Source organism: Anabas testudineus, chromosome 1 (assembly GCF_900324465.2).
Source record: "Anabas testudineus chromosome 1, fAnaTes1.2, whole genome shotgun sequence".
NCBI classification, from domain to species: domain Eukaryota; kingdom Metazoa; phylum Chordata; class Actinopteri; order Anabantiformes; family Anabantidae; genus Anabas; species Anabas testudineus.
This window is the reverse complement of record NC_046610.1, coordinates 15,257,868-15,281,759: the sequence shown is the minus strand read 5'-3', so window position 1 is coordinate 15,281,759 and position 23,892 is coordinate 15,257,868. Positions and strand designations below refer to the sequence as shown.

The 23,892-nt window shown below is 42.2% G+C and overlaps 1 protein-coding gene across 5 annotated transcripts in view; it reads left to right on the top strand.

Annotated features, from left to right (window-relative positions):
• sept9b (septin 9b) overlaps nt 1-23,892 on the top strand; it is a 49,395-nt gene that overhangs the window by 13,754 nt on the left and 11,749 nt on the right. For 2 of the 5 annotated variants that reach the window (XM_026360677.1, XM_026360676.1), the window contains exons 2-3: nt 771-1,457; nt 21,592-21,777. In XM_026360677.1, the coding sequence (XP_026216462.1) occupies nt 771-1,457; nt 21,592-21,777 (873 nt within the window). Of the gene's footprint in view, nt 1-770; nt 1,458-12,312; nt 12,424-20,766; nt 20,908-21,591; nt 21,778-23,892 lie in introns of those variants that run through there. The other 3 variants (XM_026360680.1, XM_026360681.1, XM_026360678.1) reach the window with 3 other exon arrangements.

The window sequence follows — 23,892 nt, the reverse complement described above, 5'->3', positions numbered from 1 at the left end:
TATAAATGGTCTGGGACCAAATCATTTTGGTCAAACAATTTAACAGCAAGTCAGTGTGTTTTCAGTATGTAGTGTAGTGTGGGAAAGTACTCAGGTACTGTACTTTAAGATTTTCCATAAAACAACCCAGGATGATGTTATACTTTTCTAAAAATGCATTACACTGTCATGGATTAAATCAGGGGTTCCAAACCTTTTTGGCTTGAGATCACTCAAACAAAAGTCACAAATGAGATACAGTATGTGTGAGTTGTTAGCAGTTCAACATAAGATTGATTGCACCTTCGAACGGCTCAGAAGGTTTCATTTAAATAACTTCTCAAGGTCCAAATAGAAAACAGACTCAATGCTTCAGAGAGATGTGAAAAGCAGAATACATATGTATTGATACAGCAGGATCAAAAACCTAATTGTGTCATTTATTTATAATATCAATTAATAAGTTCTCATTATTTTGCAGAACCAGTACTGCAACTTTAAATATTTTATGTACATTTTGCTGATGATACTTGGTACAGGTAGTGGTACATTTAAATATGCATTTGCACAGTTGTACTGCTGGTGGTCCTCTGCCACCACTGTTTAGTCTTTTAAGATGTTCATTATGAGATGATCCACCATCACCGTCTCATTACTTTCTCAGTTAACAGATTTTTGATGTTTAAAAGAAAATGTCAGAAAATGTTGTAAAGTTTCCCAGAAGAATAACTAAAAACTCACTAAATAATCAGTAATATGACTGAGATGTTGTATTTGTCCCCCTCATGCAGCTCTGAAGAGGTCATTCGAGGTGGAGGATGTCGACACCTCATCTCACTCTTCCCCTGGTTCCCGCCGGACAACCAACTCCCCCCACCGTAACGCCATGTCTCCTACCAGCATCTACTACCGTGATCTGGGCACCGCCTCCGCTGCCGCCACCAACAACAACAACCTCAACTATACCCAACCCCGCTCCATCATGGGTGGAGGAGGCTCCAGGACCCCTGAGCCCGTGTCGCGCCGCTCCGAACTTTCCATTGACATCTCATCTTCTTCCAGCAAGCAGGTGGAGAACATCACCAGTCCTGCTTCCACACGCTTAGTGGCAAACAGTGCCCTGAAGCGCCCTGAAGTTCTGGGCCACTCCAAGACCCCCGAGATGAGCCACAAGAGGGAGGTCACTTTTGCCAAGACTCCTACTGACTCCCCGCTGATACGCCGCAACGAGGGCAGTAGTAACAACAACGGGACCAGCCGCATCCCTGAGCAGAATCACACACGCAGGTTTGAGCCCCCTAGTCCTGGGGACGTGCGTAAACCGGAAATCAGCATCACCAAAGCTCCTCCAGAGAACAATGGCCACCACCCAGCAGTGCACCACCCACACCATCCAAACCCTCACCACAACACCATTGTCACCACCTTTCGCTGCTCCTCGCCTAGCCATGCCGGACGCAAATCTCCCAACCCTGACAGTAAGTCCACTTTAATAAGTCATCCCCCCTGCTGACACTGACACTCGCACTACTCACACACACGGAAAACTATTGTGAAATGCTATGTTTTTCTGAGAAGCCTAAAGTGGTAATCAGCGGTTTTCCTTTCTGGTGACATGATTTCTTGTTGGTTCACTTGTGTGCTCAGTCATGGTGGATAAAGCTGGAAATCATCACCACCCAGTTGTTACTCTGTCTCTTCAACACAACATCTTCAGAAAATAAAACTACTAATTGAATATTCAATACAAATCTCTGTAAAAACTGACATCTAATTGAATTACCACTATTATTAGTGGTACAATGTGCTTTAGGCTAATTGTTAGTCTGTTCAAATGTAGTTAAAACGAAACCAGTTATTATGCCAAATACACATTTATAAACCCATATATGAATTTTGTCCACTTGACAGCTGCGTTTGGTTTATTTATGAAAAATCAAAGAGAAACAAAATGTTCCAATACGAGAAATGATCAAGAAATAATGATTTACCGTTACTGTCGAGGCAACATAATGCAGTTTAGCATTATTTGGGCACACATGCACTAGTTCTAGTTCGTTTCTACCAAAGATCTCCACACCGACCCTTGTTTGTTACAAGTGCTATCGAGTTGCATACTTTCTGAGATACTCACGGTTGGAACTGCTCTAATTTGTTCATACAACGCTTCCTTTTGTTCTCACGTAGACTCTGACTCACGGACACTGTGTGTAAAACCTCAGTCAGGGAATACAGTAAATTACTGTTTTAACTTTTGTGCTGTGATTTAGCTCTTTAACTCATGCGTGTGCTTTAACATATACTTGCTGGTTTGGTGTCATACTATTATCAGAAAGAAGGAGATTTAAGAAAGTCTAATAGGCTCTTAAACTCATTTTTTCTTCTCCCGTTAATCTCCCTGCTCTCTCTACACTCATGCTGAGCTAACAGACTAACCCAAGTATCAGATCTCTTACTGAGAAACAGTCACAGGACCAGATAGTTTGATTCATGTGTTGTCTGTATGTTTGTCGGTAATACAAGTAACCATGTCCTTGGAGTCCTGTCTGTCAGGAGAAGGAGCAGACTGTCTGTCTGTGTTTGTGGTGATCCTTGTCTGCTCTTAATGCACCATTGGAGCCAAGATTATGTGATGAAAGCCTAACCTTGGCAGCGCAAGAACAGCACTATGGCAGTCAAATAGTAATTAGTGTTACAGTCACAGTGAAACCATATGCAGTTGAGTTGCTATGATGCAGTTTGGGACATTATGTGAAGAAACATACTGTACTGGAGTTACAGTGTGTTTGTGTTCACTAAGGCAATGTAATATACTGTAGGAAATGCCTGAGATAAACCATTCCTCACTGTGGGAGGTTTTTAAACTGACAGACATTCATTTCCTGGAGAAAGCGTAATGTAATATTTTAAGGTTTCCCAGGTATGTTGTCGCTGTCATTTTACCAGCACAGTAACTAGTGCAGTTGCTTTTTTTAGGTCAATGTATAAAATTTAAAAACTGCAACAACAACTTTCTGAATATAGGGCGTCCCTATGAGCGAGAAATTAAACGACTACTAGCTCGCATCGCCACAAAACCACAGTTAAAATAGAAAGCTGTGAGTGGGATCTACCACATCATCAGGTATTTGTGATTAGCCCTTGATGAAACGCAACAGGGCTGTTTTCCTGTTGGTTTATGCCATTTGATTTGACATGTTCCTGGTTTGCACTGCATTTTGTCATTCATCAGACGTAGTTACATTAGCAACAGTATTTTTAAACACTGCTCCAGTGTCCGTCTGTGTGTGTTAGAAAAGCCATAATGTTTCCGCTGCGTTTGAGTCTAACTTTCTAGTCTGTGTTTGTGTGTTATATTTGTAAATGACTCACTTTTAGAATATTATAATCATTGAAGATTATTTATTTGTCCATAGGGAGAGGCCCTAATAGAGTTTAAATGAAGGGTGACTTCTTCTGAGAGCCCACCCAGATCTGCTCCAAGACCGAACAACACTTATAATAGTACACCAGACACATATATGAGATTAATGTAACGTATCCAAGGCCTGATTTGTAAAAATGTTCTTCTGTGTGTTTCAGTCTATAACGGAAGGTTCTTTCTTGCCTGTTGTTTTTTTTTTCCAGGAGGAAATGACAGCACACATCGTTTTTGCGCACACACACATTGGTTCCTTCCGTGTTCTGTCATGGTGATTGTTTCCCTTGCTGTGTGACCTCACTGCCGTGCACTTCCTCTCTCATAGGTCATGTGATCAGAGTCAGTCAGCTTCCTAGCCAGTATCCTTCAGCACTTTGATCTAAGCATCACAGGGAGTGAGGTACACTGGGTTGTTACGTGGGAAACTCAGAGACTGTCACGACGTGCAGCTTGTCAGCAGTTGGTCGTTTTTGGGTGTCTGACGTCAGTGGAGGTCACACAGCCACATTATTTTTACATTTACATTCAACAGTCCACATTGTTCACAGCATGAGAAGCCCTCAGTGACCTCACTGTGTAATCCCCCCTTAAATCAATCGTATACTTTTCAGATATCCATCATTATAAACATAGGGTATAGACAAGCACTTCCTAAATTTATTCCACTTTATTCCCCTGAAGTTGAGCCACAAGACTTCCAAAGATAATAAATATGTCAAAATGAATTGCTGAGAAATATGTATAAAATGACGCACAAGACATTTCAAATTTCCATTTGCTATAATGTAAAGGCTTTAAAAAATCTAAGATTTCACTCAATTTAAGTCTCATACAGCTTCACGTACTGGAAGCAAGTAAAAAAGCTTCATGCTCTGACATTCAATGAATGTGTTAAGCGATGTTAAAGAAAAACTTGACCACCAGCTTGACTTCAGGCTACGGACACTAGACTCGTTGTGATTGATATCTGGACTGCTTCTGTGTGCTCAGACAGATGAGGAACGTTATCTTTGACAGGCAGGTCTGCTGTTCATCAATCCATCAAACACTGCAGCAAGAGCTCTGTCTATCTGCAGGGTCTTTACACAGAAGAGTGTAGAGACCACCTGTGGTCTTTAAATTAAGAAAACGTACTTTATGTCAGCACTGTTACTCGCAGAAATCTAGTAGGGACAAGGGACAAATAATGGGCTTGTGTCCTTTGTGACATTGGTATATTGGAGCGTGGACACAGAGATATTGCTTTTATTTTAACACCAAAGATAGACGTCCTTACTTTTGCAGTAACTAGACTCTGGAGAGTTCATTAGATAGAGAGGCTGAAAATAAATAGCGCCGTTATCACTGGGACGATGCTAATTGGTAGGTTATCGCTGGGGTCACATCCAAGAACCTCATTTAATGACTCCTTTAGTGTTTTATTGTGATAAAAAGGAAAAACCATGTTCAAACAAGTGAGATGGTTTTGTCCTGAAACTGAACTGAATCAGGTGAACGCAGAAATTGGACAGGAAATCAATGGTATAAATAGAGCTGCTTTCAGCCACAGTTCAGAAATGTGTATTTAGAGGGTGTTACTGAGGAACCACTCCATGCGGGGCCATTGTGATTTGTCTTCCCCTTGTTATGGTTAAGAACAAAAGAGATATCTTCATTTCCGGCTGGCAGATGCTGCGTGCTGAACTTGCAGAATTTATCCCTACGTCCCCTGAATAAACAGATCATTTTGTCATACATTTGTTTTACCTAATTGAGGTGTAGTCATTAGCAAGTGGAACCATTTGTCTTTTATTTGGGTTGACCTCTGAAAGTGGAGGGGAGGGGCCAGTAAAGCGCAGTAGGTGATTTGTCTCTGCACGTCTGTAGGTCAGCGAGGGACACACACACACCGACACATTTTCTTCATCTGAAATTTTTGTTTGACTTCTGTTGTCTCCATTCTATCAACACACACACACACGGACACACAAACACAGCCATACTTAGCCTCAGGGAGAAGGCATAACTGAGGTCAGTCCTCTCCCAGTGTAATTACTCTACACTGATCCCACACCATTACTCAGTGTGACCTGTCGGCTAATTACCCAGCGAAAAAGAGAGGGAGACCTTGGCTGCATGCTTTTGACGAGGAACTGCTGCTGACAACATCACTGGGAAGTTGCATGTGCGGCGGGGGCAATATTCATACTGTAGTGTGATAAGGTTTTGAACGCAGGGCTTTAATATCACTTTTATCTTTAGCTCTGTCCTTTTTTGTCTGCCCAATTTTAAAAAAATGATAAAAGGATTACGATCATTTAGGACACTTTCTGTTCTCAATAATGTAGTCATAACATTTATTGAGCTTCAGCTTTGAAGTTGGGTTTAAACTTAACGCTTTTGTGTGATTTACTTAATTGTATTAAGATCATAATCTCAACTAAAACATCTAGTCTTGTTCTCTGTTTTAGGTCTTAAATATACACGAGATCACGTGGAACTTAACTTGCTCAAAGAGCATTTCACAACTATGTTACCAGAATGGACAGGATGTGATTGATACACAGAGTTTAACTTCTATCACTTAGAAATACTAAACTAAAATTGTATGTATGGCTTTTTTTTTTTAATCTAAGTGTCTTTGCTGTCAAATAAAGTAAAGTCCTGCTCACTTGAAGTCAGTCAGCCTCTAGACTTTTGCGTCCGTCTTTTTCCAAACTGCCCCACAGTAATAAGAGTGACAAGTGTCACTTTGCGTTAGTTTGAATATTGTAATTACATTTTTTAGACTGTGTGTGTGTGTGTGTGTGTGTGTGTGTGTGTGTGTGTGTGTGTGTGTGTGTGTGTGTGTGTGTGTGTGTGTGCTGCCTTAACAAGCCACCAGGAGGCAGTGTGTGACAGGTAAAATCTTGATAGTCATGGAGACTTTCTAGTAGGTCCATTAAAACTGCATTCTCTCTTTATTAAACCTTAAAAATAAAAATAAACTATGATGACATATAGATGTGTTATCTTCCTGTGGACTGAGCTTGATAAAACATCTCCACACATCTCCAGGGTCAGACGCCTAGACTACATTGGCGTGACCGTTTCCTGTGCACATCTGATGAACATCTTTAGCGCTGCACTATATCACTAGCAGAAGATGCTCATTCAAAACAGTGCACGGCTCTTTGAAGTGAGCTGACACTAAGACAACAAAAAAGGATTTCCTTTTTTTAATGAACATCTCACATTGGAAAAGGAAGGAGGAGGAGCTGAGAGAAAGGGGAAAGGGACAGCCCTCCTGCCCCAGATAAATGGACACACACACACACACACACACACACACGGTTGTCCTCTCCCCCAGATAAGGCTTTCGGAAGTTGGAGTTTACATTGAGCATCTGGGGGAAGTCAAGGGTTAAAGAAGTTTCCCACCACTGCAGGAAGACCTTTGTCCTTTTTAGTCATCTTGCCAAATCCCACAACTGCAGTAAACGCCCGCTCTCCTATCACTTTCTCCGGTATACTGTCAAGCTGGCTCACAGATTCACATGTTTCAACTTTACGCACATGTAAACGCACATACGTGTTCCAACACACATGTTCCCACTTCCTCTGGCCACACGCTGTCCTCCACAGGGAGTATAACCAAGAGGGCTTGACTTTAAGTACACACACAAACTGCCCTTATCAACCCTTTTCCATCATCGCAATTAGATAAATGACAAATAGTAGGATACGGTCCATCAGAGGGCGATGAAGCCAACCAAGATAATGTTTAGTCGCAGTTGACATTATCTTTCATTAATTTGCTCCGTCTCCGGCTGAATGCTCCCTCTTGTTTCTCCAGATATGAGACTCTGCTGCGGTTCTTTTGTCCAAGAAACTGATGGAAAAATCATTTCTCTTATCTCGGTCATGGAAATACAGAAATAAAGCCAGAGGCATGTCCTTGAAATGGAAAGAAAACCCCCATGCCAGTGTGAGTCATGCTCTTTTCAAACATAGCTGACCTGGGAGGAGCGCACATATCATCGCTACATCATATAGACTTGTAATCCTACATCTGAAGCTTTCTTCTTGTTCACTGTGGACTTTTGATGTGTTCATTTTTTAAAAATCAGGTGTCTACATTGGTTGAAAGTGTCTTGCTCCATTGCACCATCTGGAAGGCAGCAGAGTGGTTTTAATGAAGAACAGAGGTTCATGAGAGGACAGTGTGTTTTTTATTTTTTTCTACATTCTCTGCTAATGATGTTTGGCCCACTTGTGCGCTGATAGAGGATGTACTGAAAAAGAAAACAATACTTTCTTCTGTGTGTGTGTGTGTGTGTGTGTGTGTGTGTGTGTGTGTGTGTGTGTGTGTGTGTGTGTGTGTGTGTGTGCGTGGACAGACAGGTGGCCATTTGCGCCACAGTCCTGCCATCTGCTGAAATGAGTAGATAAGAGAGAATGAGGGGGCAGAGGGATTCATGTGTGTGGTAGCGTGTCTGTCTGAAGCCAGCATGTGTAGGAAATAGCCAATGAGAGGCTGCAGCCTCGTCCCTGACGTTCCACCAACTACAACTGCTTATGCAGTGGAGCGTGTGTCCTACTTTATGATGATGCAGCAGTTTTGTGCCACTTAGCGTTTTGATAAATCTGGTGTACAGTCACAGCATCTCGATTATTCCTTCATTTCCTCCATTACCTCTCTTTCTCCCAGGTTATTTAGACTTGTGTCACAGATCAATGACGTGCTACAGGCTTATTATACAAACAGAGATAAAGCCTGTGGCAACTGTCCGGCAGTAAAAGCTAATCATAAATCTTTTTTGTATTAAAGCTTCTTTGCCAGCTTGCAGCATACAGAAAACACACATAGTCTGCTTTGTACAGTACCAACAGTGAATACAAAATAAAACCACGGATGCACAACAATCTCTCCAACGTGCTCGTAAAATGTAACTGGCTGTGGACATATGTAAAATTTGGACACGTTCCAAAAACTAAATGGTTCACTAGACTGTGATAAAGTGCCGTAGCTTTTATTTACACTGCTTCCTGTCTGTCACTTCTGTGCATGTGAGACTGTACTTATAAAACCCTTATTTCTATTTCAGTAGAGGGGTTAAGCACAGTGCGCATACTGCATGCTACTGGAAACAGCATTTACAGTAACTCTTCTATACGCTCAATTCATGTTTCAGATTGTGCAGATGTGCTGCTGAGTAACTGTAAGCAAGTGATTGGTGCCTTAGTTTTAAATGTACATGCAGCTATTAGTGAACCTTTGAGGATATTCAAGTCGTTGCTAATTGGCACAGACTTTAAAAGGACTGAAAAACAGTAGTGATTTAGAACTGGCTCTTAAGCCGTAAGTGAACTTTGCAGTGATGATTTAGGGATTACCGGAATATAAACACAGCTTTGTGGTTTACAGGCAAATTTCTTCAAAGCACAGTATCATCTGTTAAATGTCTTTGCAGCAGAGCTCGGAGGAGCTCTGGGTGAACTCTCAGCTCCAGCCTTGATGGTGTGAAGTGCTTTGTGATGCTGCAGCAGACGGCAGACGTCAACATCAGACGGGAGGAGAGGAAGGCAGATGGTTGAGGCGCACACGGCTGAAGATTTAGGGGGAAAAGGCCTATTTGTTTCAGATGAATTGCTCTGTGTTAACACACTGGCAAAACTAAATTCACTCTATTCAGCTGTGAACTGAAGTGCGTCTTTCACATTTTCAATGTGACACCACATGGTTCATGAAATTCCCACTCCGTCTCTCTTTGCCTCCTTGTCTCTGCACATGGAAGGTTTCTATTATAGATAATTAGCATCATAACTTGGTTAGATGTTTCTGGAAGACATGCAGCAGGCCGCAAAAAACAGTTTAATCACAGAGCTCCTTCCGTCTCTCTCTTCATTTTTGGAGTTGAGTCATCCTTCAGCCCCGCAGATCCAGCGAGGGGGCCAGGGATTCCCCAGAAGGCCGATCCCCTGGAGTTGCTGTGTTTATTGTTCAACAGGGAAGGCTTCGAGTCCGGAACGGATACAGAGAGCGTGTGGTCATCGGGAAGCAGAGTGAGCTCGTGTTCATCTCGTTACAGCAGAGGCCACATAGAGCAACCTTAGACGCTGAGAACTATTGCCTCATCAGAGTTGATTTTTCTTGTAAAATCCTTTTGGGGAGAAACTGAGAAATGGCTTCTACTTGCAGTGAGATATACAACCACAGCCTGGAAAACCTTTGTGAGTATCACTTCAGTTGTCTTTTGTGTGTGTGGGAGAGCTCGGCTGTTTAGGATCACCGTTCTGCAGAGGCAGGAAAGATGGCTGGTTTCCATTAAGGCCAATCACTTCGAAGCGATGATGTATTCTCTCTCTTCAGATGGGGATGTGGGAAAACGGCTTCACAGAAACATCCCAAGATGCTGCTTGATTCTTTATCTCCTCATTCCTCATTTACAACTTTTGTTTCTTTTTCACGGGTTGAACAAACAACCTCTTGCTCATGTGTTGTTGTGGTTCTCTTTATAAAAAAATGGATCCATTGGAGCACATGTTTCTCTTTCTCTCCTTTGCCTTGGCCTTGGCAATAGCTTTTAATATCAAGCAGTCCAGCTGGAAAAGCGGTGGTGGGAAAGACACCATTTGGAAAGGTACTTGCTCACGAACAAATGTTAAAACCACAAGATCTGTTCAGTTTATCTTCTTTGAGGTCATCGGTATAAAAAAAAAACACCAGAGAGTTTTTACTTTGCTGTCAGACATATGCCTGAGTTACAGAATCCAAAACCTGAGCAATGAAGGAGTGAAGGAGGAGAGAAGTATTTTCCTGTCAACATGTGAAACAGCTCAGATATATATCAACAGACAAACCATCTGTACTGTTAATGTATGTTCAGAGGGGGGAGGTTGAGTTCGAGCGTTGAGATAAACCGTCTTCACTCGTCACACATGTTGTCTCCGTGTGCACCACAGGGGAGCAGAGTAACCACAGCACAAAAACACAACAGGAAGTCTCCAGCAGACTCTGCTATCTTCCCTAGATATCCAGGCCAAGCCAGATGTTCTTCCTCTTTCCCATCCTCCCTCTTGCTCATGACTCGTTCAGCCAACACACCCCCCCGACCCCTGCCCCTCCCCCCTCTACCTCATTGCCTCGTTTCTCTTTGCCTCCTCTGTCCCGTTCTCCTTTCTGTTTGCTCTCTGCCTTCAGGTCCTTCAGATGCCAGCTTCTCTCAGGCAGGATGTGTCACTATGTGTCACTTGGTCCGCTGAGTCATGGAGGTGACTCTCTTAACCAGCTCCACATGTGCTCTGCCCTGATTGGGTGACCTCCAGCAATAAGCCCTGACCCCTGGGCCTATCGCATAGCTCCCCGAAGGGGTTCACTGCAGACCAGTCATCATCCCAGTCATTCTTCAGTTCACTCCTCCAGCTGACGTGATTTGATGCTGTTTGAGTGTTTTGTGCCAGAATGGCCGCTGTGTTTCTGAAGATAGAATAATGAAGGAAAGCTCCTTCATTTAGGCTATTCTGTTGTAAAATGCGCCTATTATTCTAGATTAAATGTAAACAGGAAACTGTATGGTGGATTGTCCATTACACACACACAAACATACATTATCTTTGCATACATCTTTGGGCACTTAATCACCAAGTGGATTCCAATTGATGTGATTTATAAATGTTTTGCTCGAAGCTGCTTTTTTAGGCTCTCTGCAGGACTAATAAAATTAGGCTCATACAGCAGACTTTGATCTTTAGATCCCACAGGAAGAAATGGCAACGTCTGACATTGCTGGGTCATGGGATTCATACTGACCGATCGTGCTGTTTATTGTTTAGTGACAGCTATATGGAAAAGAGTCTCTCTCATAAAATGAGATATATGTGGGGAGTGTGTCTGAATTTCTGCCCAGGCAAATAGACTTGTGACATATTTAGGATTCTGACCACAAAAATTTGAAAAGAATTTGCACAGAGACAGTCCAGCTAGTCTTGACTGCTGTGCAATGATACTGTCAATTCAAATATCAGCTGATAAAATACTGGCAACTTTGAGTAGTGATAGGAACCGAACCGAGGAAGTGAAGTGACAGTAAAATGTGTCTCATCAGCAGGAAACCTTTACGATGATCACGTTCCAGTAGCATGCAGCACAGATGATCTCTATTTGTGCTTCTGCAGATTTACATTCGCAACAAAAGCGCAGCCAATTCTGTGATTCAGCTTTCACTGGAAGGAAGCATTTGTGCTGAATGTTGTGAAAACCTCTCTCAGGCCTTCACTCTTCACGCTGATGGAAAAAGTCGAGCCAACGGAGGAACAAATGAATCACCTCCCTCTTGTTCCAGTCAGTCAAACTCGAATCCATTTTATAATCCTTTCATCTTAGAAGATCTCTTCTCGCAGAACACACTGCACTGGCTGCGCATTGCTTCACGTCGGCCGCATTCGTATTTTGCACCGAGCTAGTTAAACGTGAATCTCTTTGTTGTGGGCGAACTGAGAGACAGGAAGTACACCACAGCGACACAGATTTCCACAGAACATTTGGGTTTTGGAGCCAGTTTCATCTGTTTCTGAGCCAGAACGGGCTTCAGTGCAGCTTGATTCACTCAGCCTTTATATTAGGGCTTTTATTTTTAGTACAAAGTCTAGAAATAGGAGGAAGCAGCTAATCTGACATTGGAGCAAAATCGACCCATCGGGCACCACTTAAAGCCGACTGTGTGTTTTCATTTGATGTAGAGTAACACACAAGCAGAGGAAAGTAAAGTGGCATAAGGAATATTTTTACTGTCTTTTATTCTAATGAAACTACACACACACACACACAACTTTTTCAGTGTGGGATGGCCCCTGTCCCATCCACTATGTTCAGCATTCGCTTTCTCTGAATGAGGGGTGTGGCTGTCAAATGCCTCCCCAGCCACTTGGGATGGCGGTCACATGACCGTGATGGGGGCGTGGCCGCGGCAGCAGGAGCAGCCCACCCTCACCAGCTGGAGCTGTGATTGAGAGAGGAAGAGAGAGAAGAGAAGGAGAGGCAAGGGTCCGGTGAGTCGTCGACTTGTACGTGCGCTTTTCTGTCGTGTTGCCGGGGCTGTGAGTGATTTGAGGGGAGAGGGAAAGTGGCAGCGTTAGGTTCAAGAGACACAGAGACACACACACAGAGAGAGAGAGAGAGAGAGAGAGAGAGAGAGAAAGAGTGGGTTGGGGGGAGGTGGTGGTGCTTTGAGGCTGTTGGTGTCAAAGTTAGTTTACCATGTGTCTTGTGTGTGCTGTGGGGAAAATACAGTTTGTGAAGGTGGGGAAGTGAGCGAGCATGTTTCAAACAGCAGATCAGTCACCAACTGAATGTAGTGAGCAGCTCTTGTACTTTTTAAATTTCTTTTATTTTTCTCTCCTCTCCCACTCCCATTGTTCAGCCATCAGGGAGAGTTTGGAGGGGGTCAGCATTACCACTCCCCCCCCCCTCTTTCTTCACACACTCTCCTCCTCCCCATGTCCTTTTTTCTGCCTTTCCCTCCCATTGTGTCAGCTCTCCAGTATGCATGGCTAATCAATCTGCCAGGATGGCACAGAGTGCTGCCCCACTGGGACAGCCGTTAGTACTCTGACTCGAACTTCTGAGGTGTCTCTCTCTCGTCACGTTTGGCTCTTTCGCCCTCTGCGCTCGTCGGGTTTTCCAGGTTGACTTCAATCCAGTGCCGTGGATTAACCGAGCACCGATGGACCTAAGCTGCTTTGACATTATTTAACTTTGACAAACCCTTGTGTCTGCTCTGGAGAGAGTTTGCTGCCAGTTTCAATGTGTGTTTTGACGTTGAGCAGACCTTATTTTCATTCTCGAGTTTTTGCTCTGCTGCAGGGAATAGTAAAAACACCTCTCTTTACTCTTCTTACTCTCTATTGAGGCTACAAATTAAATTGCAGTTAGTCATTTATTTTTAATTATGTGCCCTAGGCCAAGAAAACCTCATCAGTTATCCTCTCAGTGCGTCACATGGTGGACTTTTACCATGTTTGCACTACTTTGAATGGTTACTCTGTTGGATGTTACACCTCATGATGTTGCAGATTTCTCCTCACTATTTTCACAGTGGGTGTTACTTTCTGCTTCATTTGCAGTTTAGTCCTGTAGAGGCCTTATCAGAAATGATCTGATATCCTCGTTTGCACATAGCCGCCATTGTATTTGATAAGAAAAGTGATGCATTTGACCTAGCACGTTAATGACTGCATGAATAAAAGGAAGTTGGGTGCTGTCTTTAAATCACTGTAGGAGCATTGCTATACCAACGGAGCAGTATTAAAAAAGAAATCATACAGTTGTTCATCACAGTTGTTAGCTTGCTGGTTCAATCTGCTGGAGCTTAACACACAATACTTAATGTAAACTCATATCTCATTTACATAGAACATTAATACAATATGCACCAGTTAAAGCCACTCATCCATTGTTTGCATGTTGTTAATCAGATTAGCGTGTTGATAATAAGTTATTCAATCACCAGAGTTTAACACTTCGTTAGGTTTGTTTAGGGCCGGCAGCATGGAATAAATTCCTACTGAAGGGCTTTCTTGCTGTAATTAAATGCCTGATATCATAAAACTAGTTTTGTGGAAGAGATAAATTGTTGCAGGTGCATGCAAATAATTCAAACATCATTCAAAGGTAAATTCAACCCTAGATGTAATGTGTTGTTTCCATTATGTTCAACTTTCCGACCTATTTTATGACCAAAGAATTTGCCCTAAAGGCGCAGAGCTGAGAGCAAAAGGAGGCATGAACATGTTTTACAGTAAACAACCCAACAGACTGAAATTATTCTTTCCCACATTACAGCTCCTATTTATAGTTGTAACCATGTGTATACAGTAGAGTCTTAAACGGACTCCTGTCTTCTCCTTCATTTCCTGTTCTAACAAGTGAATAGTAAATCATTTCATTTCCGTCAGCGGTTTCATCGTCAGCACTGTATAGTTTTCAGTCTTTTTTGTAAAGTGCAGTATGTAGGTTATGAGACATCTTGCACAGTGCATCACTCCGTCTGCCAACAGAGAGGATGTTTTCTGTTCTACATGAAAGTCACTAACTGGAGGAAGTCAGGCATGCCACGTCCTGTCAGAGGTGACAGGTTGTAGACCTTCCAACAAGTGAGTGGTGGAGGGCGGATTTTACCAGTTTGAGGTGATTTCTTCTACAGCGCAATAGCAGCAACATGTCTCAAAGCATTATGGGATACGACGACTTTCTATTGGATAAATAGAAAATAACAGAATTCGCTCTTTGTGACCTCTACAAATGATCTTGCACAGGTCATTAGAAATCAACATCTTCCATATATGCAACAGTTTGGTTTGTTTACTCTTACACTTGGATTTATTGTTATGATTAGTATAGAATTAACAAGTAACAAAGAGACTTTGATTTTATTCTTACTACTTGAACAATTGAACTATATTTATCCTCCTCGGTGTGATTATAATCATACATCTCCAAACGTATAGAAAAGTAAAACGGCGATCTAATAAGACACCCTTATTTGCAGTAACCTGCACATTATGTGCAGCTAACTGTGACTCATAAAGAACCATCTTCAGTGCAGACGTCAGCTCTCATTTCCTCTCATTAAGAACTACACAACATCTATCATTGAAATATTCAAAGCAGCCAGTCTTCTTTTCCACTTCATACTTGGTGGTTGTGATTTACTGCATCATGAGCTCTGTTCCCTAACCCTGTACCAGTTCCCCTTACTGCAGCTGTGGATGGGTCTGTGGCTGGACCCTCCTAGTTCTCCTTCCATCTTTCTCAGAAATGTTTGGGCTTCGAGCTACGTCTGTGGTGAGTTAGCCTACAGAACTGAGACCTGCCCAGAACAGTAGAGTCTCACCATGCTAGTCAGCACCACAATGACATCCCTGCTGTGTTGGACTTTGCTTTCTCATCTTTCATTATAGCTATTGATCCAAGCCATATCCACTCTTGTTGTGTTTTTCAGCTTGTTGCTTCTCTCTCATCCCGTCTCTTCCTGTCTGTGCTCTTTACCTCCCTGACCTTCTATGCTCAGCTCTTTCTCACTGTCTCTTCTCTTCCTTCCAGTCATTGAGATGTTTCGGGACAGGTCATTAACTAGACTACCAGAAGTTCCCATGCAGACAGTTGTATTTCAACACAGCGTAACACCATCTGCTTTACTCCTTGTTCGACCAAGGGTTACATTCTCAGTGGGCCGACACAAGTGACAAGACTGATGGATGAAGTGGGTGAGCGGCATTCTTCAGATCTTCTCTGAAGTGCTGATGCCTGTGTGTCAACTGTGCCCATCTTCGAGCCTCATCCTCTTATGACAGATATTTGTAATATCCTGACTTTTAATCCGCGTGTTCCTTGGTTCCTGGTTTCAAAGTACAGATGACTGGTTGAGAAGAGGGATTTCTGCTTGGATGTACATGACAAGCATTTCTATTTCTTGAGTTCCCCTGTGTGGACCTCACTCTGCCGCTGCCTACCACAAACATGTCTTCTAGTTATATTTTTCCAACAGAACTCGAGCATCAGCCGAGTGAGCTGTGGTCATTTTATCATGAATGACTGAATAGTTTCTCATGTTTCTTTGAAAACATACATACCGTAGCTGCAACTGCCAGTAATGAGACCCCTTTACTTTTTGAAGACTTTAATACTCACACCTTAAGCTTAGTACAGTGTAGAAGCTCAAACATGGTCCTGGCTGTATGCTTTGGTGAAATGTGACCCTAGTCACTTGTTGTATGTGTTCTACTCTGTATGGCTGCATTCATCCTTCATTTTTCACCAGTGTCCCTGAGGGACAGGGAGAAGACCTGACTGGGGAACCAGGAGATTCCCCCACCCCTGCAGAGGTCCTGAAACTAGCTTCATTCACTTGTACATGCAGTATAAATAGTAGCAGCATATATCCCTGTGTGCCTTTCTAAAAATTTTATAATCAATTATTTTCCACTGATGCAACACAAGGATAGTTAAAGAAAACATAATGCGCCTGACCACAATTTGTCCCACTCCATGGGAAAGAGAAATTAAAATGTTTATAAATGACAGATTTCAGTTTTTAAGATGTCAAGATTTGACATTATTTTGGCTACTATTAAAATTGTTCCATAACATTTTGAGATGATATTAAATGGCACATATGTTAATCCTTTATTCATGTCATACACTTATTACTGTCAGTCAGCTCTCGCTGCCTTCTTCTTCCTGGACTCATCATTTACCTCTTCTAGAAAGCATAAAACTTTATGATCCCTTCCTCTTTAGAGGGAGCCAACAAAGGGCCAGTGGAAATGTAATCTCTGGTCTCTGGAAAGACATAAATGCACATGAACTGCACCAGGACAGAAATCCAGAGATCCAGGGGGTTTCAACTCATGTGAACTAAGATTCAAAAACACAGTGGTGCTTTCAAAGAGCAGACGGTGTTTAAGAGCCGTCAGTCACAGTGTGTAAGTAGAAGAACAGATATGATACCTTCTTTTCACTGCATTTTCCTAAGGAACGTGTTGCACAGCTTTCAACCTATGCTCAGACAAACTAAAGTCAGTGAAGCAGGAAAATCAAGTGCCTTGTTTCCGCCATTAACACCTAGTTGCATTTATCGAGGAGAAATTATTAAAGTAAAAGTTAACTTTATAACAATCACAAAATCAGCTATTAACACAAATCTTCATGATTTGATATGTAAAACAAACTGTATGTGTCTTCTGCCGAGAGCTTGAGGAAAGATGCTTTAACTGTTGATGTCTTGATGATTCCTTTGCAACTGTATCCTCAGGACAGCTGCAGGAGTGTTGAGACATTATAGGGGTGAACAATCAGCACGAGTCTAGAAAGCATATTAAAACCTTACAACTTTAATGGTGGGAAAATCTGTGAGATCCACTGTTGAAAATCTAGAAGTGAAAACAAATTATAGTCAATTATAAAAACATCCCACATAGAGCAGTTGTTGAAGAACGGGGTCAGACATGAACCACACTATTTAAGAAATTCCCTCCTTGGGATGCCATGCTTTCATGCATGCCAAGAATTATTTTACAGATTTCTTTGTGTCTTTTACTCCCCGTTTTCTTTCCCTTTCTGCAAGAGATTTACTGACATTGTTAGGACACAGGTTGGAGTCAAACAATAACCAAACAAACATCTACATTCTCACATAATGTAGAGCAGGATTGAAAAGCAGCGATGTGGCAATTGTGGATCGATGGAAACAGAATGTCTTTGGGTTTTTTTGGATGCTTCTCAAAAAGACAATGAAGGCTTTGTTTCTGGCATTGGCACATTCAAGTTTCACTTGGGAAATATTAAATGTTGGGTTGGATGTGACTCCCTGATGGGATTTTAATGAAAGGCTTGAGAGGGGAGTGTTGAGTTATGTGTGAATGCAGAGTGGGAAGGGGATTCTCTGTTACAGTGAATCTTAGGATTGTATCTGATCGAAAGGAAACAGCTTGTCAGTTTTCCACAAGGGTCAGATTACATGTCACAATATGGGATCGGCTGTGGTCTTGATGGTGCAGGACAAAGGTTACTGGTATATGTTTGCATGTTGCACGCCTTCTGAAATATCAACATGATGTACGACTTTTGTCAAGCATGCTGCCTGAAAGCAGTTTAGTGTTTTCTGGTCTCCACTCTGCTCCGCTGGCGCTCAGGATTAACAACAATAAATTCTACCATAATGCTTTCCAAGAAATCTATTGAGTGCTTTCACTTAAAGACTGTGAAGGCATTCACAAGCTTGTAAAATGCCCTCTGACTGAAGCAGCAAAACCCATCAGAGGTATCTTGACTCTTCCAGATTGTGGGTTATTCTTCAAAAAGATTCCTACAGTGTTCCTGCACTTTGTCCTGCAACTTGGAATTTCTCTTGTGATCCTCTCCCTGCCTGGTAAATGTCCATATCTTCCCAACTCCTTAGTCCTGGTTTGCACTTAGTAACCCTGCTGACACCACTGTGACATAATCAAGGTTCTTTCCTCAGACATGACAAGGCTCCTTTCAGCGCCAGAGGAAATATGCGGAGTCATTATGCAATTGTTACCATACGCTGAGAGGTATATAAATTAAAATTTCTGAAGTTGGTGGAGTAGCCCTTTAAGCTGCAAGAAGATCTAATGCGGATGCAAACGCTGTGGTTTTGTCTGCTGTGAAGCCCTCTGTAACAAACAGGAAGCCAAACGTCTTCCATAATGCTGATAAAACATGCAGCAGGAACCCAAGGGCAAATGCTCATACTGAGATAAAGTATTTTTTTGTCCGATTTACTGCACAATACCATCTACAAATGTGCAAATATAAATGCCAGTTACTTGACTCGAAACAATCCCCTTTCATCTAAGTGCCCTCATTTGAAGATGAAATACCAGAGTCGTCTCTTTGATGGGATCTGTCCATTCATGCAAGCAGAAAGCCCGAGCTCATCTCCATTCATTAACCAAAGCTTTCAAATCAATCTTTAAGTGCTGCTTTTGCAAGTTACCTTCACTCAGAACATCTGGTTGTAGCTTATTAAAAGCAGTTGATGCATTGATAGAGGGAGAGATAAGAGGCAGGCCAAATATTTTGATATGTTTTCTCACTGAAGGATCAGTTTGGATTCATTGATGCACCTGCTCCGTGCCCTGCAAAGGTCAGTTTCACATATTTTTCATTTGAATGAACTGTGCACCACCTCTATCTTGCAGTGGCTTTGTTTGGCTTCAGTTAAAGAAAACGCCGCCCTTCAAAGAATTTTTATTTTAGTGAAGAATCACATGTGTGATAAATTGTTCTATTTTCATGCATCCGTTGGGCCTGTGTTGTTCGAGAACGATGTGGTTTCAACGTCTGCAGCCACTGAGCCGTGATTTGAGTCATGCTGCATGTCTCTTTTCATTTGTGTGGAGATAAGTCATCCAGAAGTGTTATTAACGCTTTCTTTGTGGAACATCACGGCGAAGGAGAAGCGGCGACTGCCAGGATGGCAAACGTTCTCAACTGTCCTGGCTCTCGTGTTGGTTCTTGCTTTTTTTTATTTGTTTTTGTTGCATTTGTTCACGCGTCACACGTTTGCCCGTTCTTGTTACTGGGCCTGTGTATTTGCCTCTTCTACAGTGCGACTGTTCTATTCTTGGAGAGCAGCCTTGTAAGTGAGCAGATGGCCCAGGGCTGGCATGGTCATGCTGCCCGGTAGGCAGTTTGGCTGCCAACCTGGAATATGTTATTAGAGCTAATCTGCATTCTGTCATTCAAAGGGCCACTGATGCAATCGGGCTCAGAGGTTCAGTGCCGGGTTAGTCAAACGATGCTTTATGACAGCATGCTAGCATTGGCAAACACGTCTCACATGCTGAAGATGAATTGATCCAAATACCTTAGGATTATTATATTACTTCCAATGATGCGGCAGTTCTGTGTCGGGTTTCTTTAGGGCAGCAGTGCAGCATTAAATCAGTTTTAGCCAGCGGTAAGTGGATACTCGCAGAGTGTTCACATTATAGGAGCTGTCCTCGTGAATTTTACAATATTTGTTTTACTTTTATAACATATGGTGCAAGAATGTAACCACCTATATTGAACATTTTCCACAATGATGACTGCCACGTCGGGGTAGGTGTTTCCTTTTTTCCCATAATAATAATAATATATATAAAATATATATATATATATATATATATATATATATATATATATATATATATATATATATATATATATATTGTACACGTGGCTTGGCTAAATCTTAACAACTCCATTATATTATATTATATTTTATATATATATATATATATATATATAAAATATATACGTGTACAATCATCAATACTGGGACTGGAAGGTTGGGGAGACTAATGCTTTTGTTGAAGGTGTGGTGCAGCTCTTCCTTAAACATGTTGTCCAAAATTGTAGCTATTTGGTTTCACATGGAAGAGGGGAAAAAGGAATCGAATTCAAAGATATTACATGTGTTTCTGTTTTGTGTGTGTAGCTGCCTACAGAGACAGGCGACACTATTCAGAGGACAACCGTTGCACAGCCAGAGAGGATGTTTTCCATCATCCAATTCAGAGCGGAAGACTTTATATCAGGAAATATTCTGTTGCTTTGTAGACATCATGAATATTCATATAACACAACAATCACACTATTGCAAAAACGTGTTACAAATACTTTATAAAAAACATCTATTGAGAATACTCACATTTAATATGTAGACTCAGAAAAACAAAAACCTTAACTATGACTATTACATGGTATCGATCTGCAAGTTTCTCACCCAGATACATCAAAACAGGAAGATTGTCTCTTCAGGTGTGCCTGTGGTTCATGTTGTCTGTGACTGCTAACCTCACAAGACACTACCATAGATTTCTGTTACAGCACAGGAAATGTTGTCTCCTCCTACACTGAGACTGTGAAGCTGCTGCACGCACACACTAGCAGAGCTGAGCTGTTTGTTAATGGGTGTTGCTGCAGTGCCTTTGCACACATTCTTTGCCTTCTAGCAGTTTATCCCTCCTTAAAGTGAGGTAAGTTGTGATTTTTAGTTGGCAGCAACTTCACTCATTAATGTTTGTCCATTTTCTAATATTAACCTAGAGCTGTCGGTGTACTTTGTCACTTAGGTTGCGACTTCCACATCAGTTATTTCTGAGAAGTCAGAAGGTGTTGTTAACTGTTGTGCTAATACACGACAGCTGATGTGAACCTTTTAATGTGATTTACTGGTTAGTTTTCTAGTGCAGTGGTTATGCACAGTGGAGTGAGGATTGCTGGAAAAAATTAAGAATAATTATTTATCGGGTGATTGGGGTAAAGTTTATCTTGTTACATTTCTTGCTTGTGTTCACATGTCTCTCTAATGGCACAAGCTGGCTGTTCGGCAGAAGGTGTAAATGACAAATTGTGACCTTTCAATGTGAGTGGTCCAGTATCCTGTTTCACACAGGAAATGAGCTGCTCCGATCTGCATTTCTTATGAACTTTCAATTCAATTTCACACAGAACTTGGTGTCGTCTGCCGTTAATAAGCTTTCACCTGCATTTGACTACTGACACATGCAGAAGTCACTTCCTTATTTGTTCTACGATTATATTGACCGGTTTCTCAGTTTGACTTCGACTCGTTTGCTTTTGTGTATGTATTTTGAACCTGAAAGTAATACAAAGAACATCACACTAAACTAACTTCTCCTATTTTAATTGTCCTTCAGGGTCAGAGGTCAATCTGAGCCACAGCAACATGTCTGAGTCCACAAAGCCCCACCATCCAAACCCTCAAGGTAAGGGGGAGAAGACCCCTGGCACTGACTTCAGCTATGTGGGCATTGATGCCATCCTGGAGCAGATGAGGAGGAAGGCCATGAAGCAGGGCTTCGAGTTCAACATCATGGTCGTGGGTGAGTCTCTTACACACATACAAACATCTGCAGTGAAAGCATTTGTGGTGTTACTTAAACCATGATGACATAAAGTTCATGTTGTCTGTCTAAAACCACACCAAAATCATAAATGGCCAATACTAAACTTTGCATTAGCCACATACATAATTCTTATGAGAAAAGGTGGTCAACACACTAAAAAGAGGTAAAACTCCTCCTAAAATCTAAACTGGCACACGTGTGACCACGAGGACGTGAGGCTGTAATTGATTACAGATGTCCTATGTTCACATGAGTCATTGACTCAATACTCTCAGTTTAGAACGCTGCAATAAAAGATCAGATGTTATAAGTTATAAACATCTTCAGTTTAGGCATCAGAAACACGACAAAAGAATGGCTGCACTGTATACAACCCAAACTTCTCATTGGCTGTCCTTGGACACTGAAAACCAAAGAAGAACGCTGCATGTGTTCGGCTGTCCTTCAGTTGTTGTTTTGTTAAGAGTCAGCCGGCATGGTGCCTTCCTCAACAAGCGCTTTCCTTTGTGTGTCCACGACGTAACAAACAAACACACGCACAAGCCCTTGAGTGGATAAAAGGAGGCTGTCAGGCTGGGAAAGTGGCATAATGATGGCGATTACTCCGACAAGCTGAAGCACACACTCCAGAGGGAGCACTCGCCTCCTCTGAGAGCTGCAGCTCACTGCCAATTAGGTGCCACTATCAAGTCTGTCTGCACACACACACACACACACACATGCTCACGAACGAATCCGTGAATGCACCTGTGTCCATGCGTGCATGCAGACAGACACATTGATAATTGTAAGAAACCTACAGACGTTTTGCACAGAGAAAATGTGATTCCCCACACACTGAGACACCTTGGTGTTTATGTTTTGGTTTTGCCTTAGCGTGTTGCTCGCTACTGTAGACGGCAGTCAGCTTGATTTCAGCCCTGCAGGGTCATGTTTTGTACCCACAGTAGATGACATGTCAGGACAGCTCAAAGGAGGAATCCCACCATGATGATGAATGTGGATTTGTTTCATATGGGCTGATACTGGCCATCGAAAGACGGATAGATTTCTACATGTTTTACTGAGAATAGTCTGACAGTGCAGTATGACGCAGTGAGTGTTTATCTGAGAACAAACAAAGTAAAGTGCTTCACTGAAACAATCCCAATCTCAGATGTGCATCTCAGTTTTCATTATTGTTACAGGCAAAGTGCTCGATTCTGTTTTACGCCGACATGTATCCGCTTGTAGTGCTGCGTCACCTCGAGCATAAATGAAACCTGACGTGAGATGATATATAACACTCTGTTGTGAAATAACACTCACACTGTGTAGGCTGTCGGTGAATACAATAAAAGTTTTACAACCCTGAAGAGCGGCGATGAGTTGGGAACCTGCATGACGTGATTTTTGATTTCGGGGAGTTGCTACACTGCACTGTAACAACATCTCGAGTTCTTGTTGCTAAATATTTATCTAACACCTCGGTGGTGTCAAATCTGATGTGACTGTAAAACCAGTGCTCGCCTGCACTTAATCCCTGAAATCCTGAGAGCAGTGTCCGAAGCTTTTTGGCTTAGTTTGAAAAATGAAAGCCATTCGAAAAAAGTTTCTTTCCATCGGAGTTGTCACTTGGATGGCCAGTGAAGACGTGAAAGGTTAGAACATGTGTGGTCTTGGCCTTGTCCCTTGTTGCCTCCTCTATGAGATGCATTTGCCTAATCCCTGCCCTCAGCCAGCTGACCTTTCTGATTTGCACCATGCACAGAGGACAGCCAGGGAGTTTTGTGCGTGAGTGTGGGTGAATGCATGAGACTGAGAAGATGGCAAATAGAGCAAGACTGGTGAAAAAGTCGCCCTGAGCTCTGGCAGCTTGGCAACACTCCACATGCCACGGTGGACGACCGTAGGGACTGTGAACAGAGGGTGTGGGTGTTGCGTTTGCGTGTGTGTGTGTGTCTGTGTGTGTATGTATATATGTGTGTGTGCGACCTATTCATGCAAGAAATATCAAATAACAAATAATATTCCGCATATAATAATTATATAAAATGTTCTAACAACCTAATACAACGCATATATCTGTTCCAACTAGCCTAGTTAGTTGGG